General features: G+C 48.6%; 1 protein-coding gene across 1 annotated transcript in view; it reads left to right on the plus strand.

Moving 5' to 3' along the window:
* The first annotated feature begins 3,912 nt into the window (after positions 1-3,912).
* Positions 3,913-5,998, plus strand: part of LOC119335372 — a 4,470-nt gene continuing 2,384 nt past the window's right edge. Inside the window, exon 1 of the mRNA XM_037607504.1 lies at positions 3,913-5,159. Within this exon, the coding sequence (XP_037463401.1) occupies positions 3,938-5,155 (1,218 nt within the window). The 5' untranslated portion in view covers positions 3,913-3,937 and the 3' untranslated portion in view covers positions 5,156-5,159. The remainder of the gene's footprint in view (positions 5,160-5,998) is intronic.

The raw sequence follows: 5,998 nt of genomic DNA on the forward strand, positions 1-5,998 counted from the left end.
CTGGGGGCGCGGAGACCGGTCGCCGGCGGCATCCCAGTGCCGCCGGTGCCCGAAGCGGCCGCACGTCGGGCGGATATCGCCTGCATCCTCTCCTCGCTGACGGAGGAGTAGCGGAACGAGCCAAGGTACGCGCCCGATAGCGAAACGTTGTGGACGCTGTACTTCGAGCGCCGCCGCGGGGAGCAGATCGCCTCCGTCAACGGCATCATCCCTCGCGGCCGCCTCAACTCCGAAGGACGGCGCGCGTGGTGGGGCGTCCCCGGCCGCACACTCGACGCCGTCCTCGACCACATCGAGACGGGCAATGTGTCGCGGCTGGAGTACACGACGCGACCCTCCTTCTCTCGCTGCCGCGGCAGTTCCTGGATGTCGCGGCGAATGAAGCCGGGGTCGTCCTCATCGTCGGGCTCCGTCTCGCCGGTCCTCCGCCCCGTCAAGCCCGAGCCGGAGGGGACACCGCTCGGGCGTCACGCTCGCAGCGGCACCCTCGTCATCAACGAGCCCTCGCCTGCGACGGCACCGACGAGGCGCTTCCTCCGCCTGGTCCGACCGAAGCCCGAGCCGGACATGCTCCCCGTGAAGCCGGAGCACGCCGGCATGGTGGCCCCCGACAACGAGTCCGCCCTTAAATGGGCGAAGGAGGACTACGTCCGCGAGCAGGTGCGCCACCAGCGTCGGGCGTACCGGAGACCCAGGCCCGTAGCCGCGCTGAGGCCCGTCGTCACGCCAAGCAGGGCGGCATCATCATCATCATCGGGAGCGACGACGAGGGCGAGGCCGGGCCGTCAAGCGCCCCACCACGTGTCGGTGACCCCGACGAGGGCTGCAGCAGGGACGTCGCAGGTGAGGCGCGCGACGACGACGACGACGGCGGCGGCGACTACACCCACTTCTACAGGCTTCTCGGCATGTAGACGACGACGGCGGCGACATCGGCTAGGCTTTCTAGTTAGTTTTTATGTTATTAAGGCGTAGTTCTCGCATGTTTTTAAGTTTTTGTACAAATTTCGACGAAGTATGGCCGAGTTCCTGCAAAAGTCGCCGAGTTTGCAAAAAAATTAAACGAACTTTGCCGAACCCGCGGCGCCCGTGGGCCTATGACTGGGAGCGAACCGAACACCAAGGGCCAATCTAGCACCGGCTCGCCGCCAGGCCGCTCTTTTCGGCGCCCTGCCCACAGGACATCGCACCAGAACAACAACTACTGCCGATGAAGAGTTGCGTATATCAGAATGATCCAACTTGAAGACACATAAATGTAGACAAATGACGACTAGATCCGAGTAGATCCGCCAAAAACATGTCCACCAGAGACATACCTCCACACGCCCATCGATGATGCTAGACGCACCACTGGGACAGAGACTGGGCGAGTAAAACCTTATTCCATCTTTAAGGAGCCGACACTGTCTCGCCTTCCCGAGCAGGACAAAAACCCTAACACAATTCAAAGAAACGTCTAAAAACGGAGCCCTCCAGCCGGCAAGGGTCGGGATCCACCGTGCCTCCATGGCCCTATGGCCGCCGAAGACGAGGCGGACAGGCGACGGTGCCGATGAGAGGCAGAGGAACCCTAACTTTTCTTGGGACAGGTGGCGCGGCTGTGTTTATTTTTGACACATTTATCACAGTAGAATAGGAACAGTTTCAGTTTTATATAGAGCAACTTATTGCGTGATATTTACCCACTGAGTCATTTATTACAAATGCATCGACAGCTAACTAAATTTCACTTTATTTCCTACAAAACGAACATAAATCGACTAACCAATAACTCATCCACAACTAGCATCCAGCCAAGCATATGGTGGGTCAGGACACTTGTTTCTATTTAAGTACAATTAAATAAATCCCACATCAGATGCAGGTTTGATTTTTGTTATTTCCCTGCAATTTATTTCATTTTACATCGTATGGTAATAAGTTATGTTATGTGTACTAATAGAAAGCACCTGTCAGTTAAGTTGATTCACACTATCAAGTTCATCCATTGATGTACTAATTACATCTCGACAGATCTGCAACGACAATAATTGAAGTATGATAAAACTGTCTCGATGACTCATTTATAAATATCATTATTGATCACATGTTTCCACACAAACGTGTGGGCTTGAAGAGTAATTACCAAGCCTCATATTGAAGTAGTCTATGCTCATTTAGCACTAATTATTTTTAAAACATTTACCCCACTTTAACATGCTGCACATGGCACTTATAGCAGACCCAATTTTTAACGTGGGTTTCACGGTTTCACCAATATACACCATTCACAACCCTTTATAAAATACATCGTCCAGGTAATTTGTGTAGTAAGGCTACCTTGAGGACAGATATTTTTTGTTGTACTGCTAAAACTAGTCGGCGTGCCATCCAGGCAGAAAAAATAAACCTGCTGCACACTTGCGGGAATTAATTCATAAAACCTTCATTCAAGATGAGCATCTTGCGAATCCCACAGCGAAGAGAAGTGTGGGCCTGTACTAGTTTGTTCCATTTTGCTCGTGGAGTAGTATTGAATCTGTACGACAACCTGAGCTGCAAGTTCCTCTGTATCATCTGATTATTACCTGCCTTGCTTGCGCAGAGTCGATCGAAGGATTAAGAAGACTCTCGTCCTTGGAACTCCAAGCTGAAGAAGGTGGCGCTGAAATGTAACGGTTTTGATTGCAAGATTGGGGTGGCGCATGGCTGAGATTAAGAAGCTTTTTCGCTGAAACGGTGAGATGGAACCTAATTACATTTTCTTATTCTTGAGATGATGTCTCATATTTACCAGCTAACTACAAATATGCGCAAATGAGTCTGGGAAAGAGAGGTATATGTTGATGAAGATGCTGCTGAAATTTGACAGTTGTGCTGAGCAGTTGCTACAGATTAAGAATCTTTGTCGCAGTGACGGCATGTTTGTTGATGGATGGATGGATACCTTTGCTATATACCGTGTGTCGGTGTGTGTGTGACTTTGCCATGTCATTATGAATTCATTATAGTACTGTTTATTTGAACTGATATTCTAGAGTCTTGAGATGTGGTTGATCCAAATGCATGAGTGAAAAACCTACATAATTCTATATCCGTGTCTACAAATTTTCTTATATTGAATATAGTTGACGTGCCAGATAACTACACATAATACTTGTAAAAATATTTTTTACATTAAATCAAATGTGTTAGTACATGCATATACTTTCTTGAACTAACATGTACCGGTCAATCGGTCATCATAGAATTCAGTGTTAAATTGGAAAACCATTGTTTGGAAACTTCAGATAGCGTGCCCATTCAGAGTATATCAATGAACTTTATTACATAAATATCACATAACAGGAATTTTTGTGAGCATTATTATTACATAAATATAGGGAAACGCCCGCACTCACCTAGGTTGTCCATGGGTCGCGCCGCGCAGCGCTTGCTTCACCACAAAAATTTAAATCTCTTATGGACGAGAGGGAGTTTGTTCCACAAAATATTAGGACTCAAATAGGGTAGCAGATTGTATGACAAATTGTAGCCGTACCGAGCCATGTACTGTTGTATGGATGAGCAGATCTCCTCTGTGTTGTGGGGACTTGTTGTTTCTCGATTGTAACCCTGTGACTTTGGAATAAAATTTCTGTATTATTCACAAAAAATAATAAAAAAATACATTTTTTCTGCAGCAGTTTTAAAAAATAAAATTAGATGAACAAAACTATAATTTTTTTTAGGCAACAAAAATTATAATTGCACAACGGACTGCGACTGCCATACAGACGGACTGCCTTAATGGCCTGAAAGATGGCCCATTACACAGTGCTACCGTCCAAGGCCCGTTGTGGCAGCACAAAATATCGCTCAACTCCAGCAGCACACACACACCCATTCCCATCTGGCCGAGCCGCCGTCGAGGGTTTCCGGCGGCCGGCTCCTCTTTCCACAATCCACGCCAGCAATGGCGACTCCCAAGAGAATTTACTCGCCTCTGTCGGAGATCCCCGCCCACCTCTTGGAGCAGATATTCCTCCGGCTGCCCGACCCAGAAGACCTCGCCCGCACCTCCGCCGTCTGCGTTACCTTCCGCCGCCTCGTCACCGACGGCTCATTCCTCCGCCGATTCCGTCGCCTCCACCCACCACAAGTCCTCGGCATCCTCGACCTCGGCGGGTTCCACCCCGCTCAGCCGCCTCACCGCTCCGCGCCCGCCGCCCGCGCGCTCGCCCTGGCCGCCGACTTCTCCTTTTCGTTCCTGCCTTCGCACCGCCGATGGGCCGTCCAGGACGTCCGTGACGGCCGCGTCCTCCTCGTCCGCAAGCAAAACATGATGGCCGGGGAGCTCTCGATGTTCCCGGATGTTGTGGTGTGCGACCCCTTGCACCGGCGGTACGTCCTGCTTCCCCCGGTGCCTGACGACCTAGTGGCATCGGTGGAGAGGCAAGATGACGAATTTTTAGGGTGGTCTTGCGAGCCCAGCTTCATCCCACCTAGCGATGAGGAGGCTGCCCTGGCGGAAGAGACGGCGTTCAGAGTGATCTGGTCGGCATGTTGCAAAACCAATATGGCCGTGTTTGTCTTCTCTTCGAGCACTAGGCAATGGCGAGCCGCTGCATCCCAGGCCTGGAGTGATCTGGTCATTAACAGGAAGCCTTTGTATTTTATCAGGCGCCATTTGGTGGACGGATGCGTCTACTGGGTCTCGCCGATGAACAATACAGATTTGCTTGTGCTTGACACCGGGACTATGGAGTTCTCCGTAGCTGACCTCCCACCTGGAGAATGGAGCCAGCAGGATATAGCTATTGTGGATGCAGGGGAAGGCAGGCTTGGGATGTTTTGTATAGGTGATGGAAATGCAAGTGATAAATCTTATCTCTGTTATACCATCAGGCAAAACAAAGGCGAGAGCTTCGGCGAGTGGCAGATGGAGAAAATCTCACTAGGTTCTGGGTATCGGTATTGTATCGAAGGTGGAACACAGAAGTACTTGATCCTACAAAGGATAGAAGCCCAGAAGTACTTATCGCTAACACCACCAATCATGGAATTTTGCAAACTGGATGTCAGGACAATGCAGGTTGAGAGGATTTGTGCTGAATCTTGCGGGTTCTCTGGGTCTAAAGCGTTCATATATACCAACTTCCCACCGTCGTTGTTGTCTTTACCGACAGTATGAAGCGGTAAACTTTCTATCGCATCCTTGCTATGTCCATCCCTTCATGTTTATCTCCCAGCTTGTCTAATGCCTAATAGTTTTATACTGCAGTTGGTTTTTCTTGTTTGCATGATTTAGTAGTGGTTATTTATCTTGTACTTGTGGGAAAGCTAATCAAGTACAGGTACATAATTACGATTCGCTGTCTAGTTCAATTTGCCATTTTTAGAGAATCAGGCAGGAGAAAAGCTCTTTCACATAGCTTATGCGTCCACTATTATGTTTGGTCTCAAGAAATCGACAAAGGTCAAGGTATAGAAGGATTGATAGATCCAGTTTTACCTTTTGAGTGTTTCACTCACCACACTAAAATTTATTCCATTCAAGCATGGTTAAGCGCATATCAGTTTTTTAATAAATAAATAAGCAGTGAGGCAGGAAAAGTATTCTTTTAGTCATGTCACATATATGATTTTATCTTCAATGTTGTTTCAAAATAAATCTGATTAACTGCTAGGTCACAAATAAGAGCCCAACTAACTGCTCTGGATATCTTGTTCTCACAAGCTGTTTGATTTGAATCAGCCTCATAAGATCCGTTATAGGAGGGGTGTTGTTTTCTCTTTCCTTTTAAAGATAGTTGGAACATTTCACCCACCTCTTCATGAGTCTCCATGTCAATGCATGCAAAATATAAGTATTAATCTCTGCGTTGTCTGGTCGGTTCACGTGCCAAAAAAATCCCTGCAGCCGACAACTTGGGGCCCTGCCACAAATTTTCCAATAAAACCCGTTGCCTTTTCCCATCTCGACAACAATCGCCACCTCCGTTTTATTTCTCCCATATCCACAATCAGAGCCTGC

This window comes from Triticum dicoccoides, chromosome 7B (assembly GCF_002162155.2).
Source record: "Triticum dicoccoides isolate Atlit2015 ecotype Zavitan chromosome 7B, WEW_v2.0, whole genome shotgun sequence".
Taxonomy (NCBI): Eukaryota; Viridiplantae; Streptophyta; class Magnoliopsida; order Poales; family Poaceae; genus Triticum; species Triticum dicoccoides.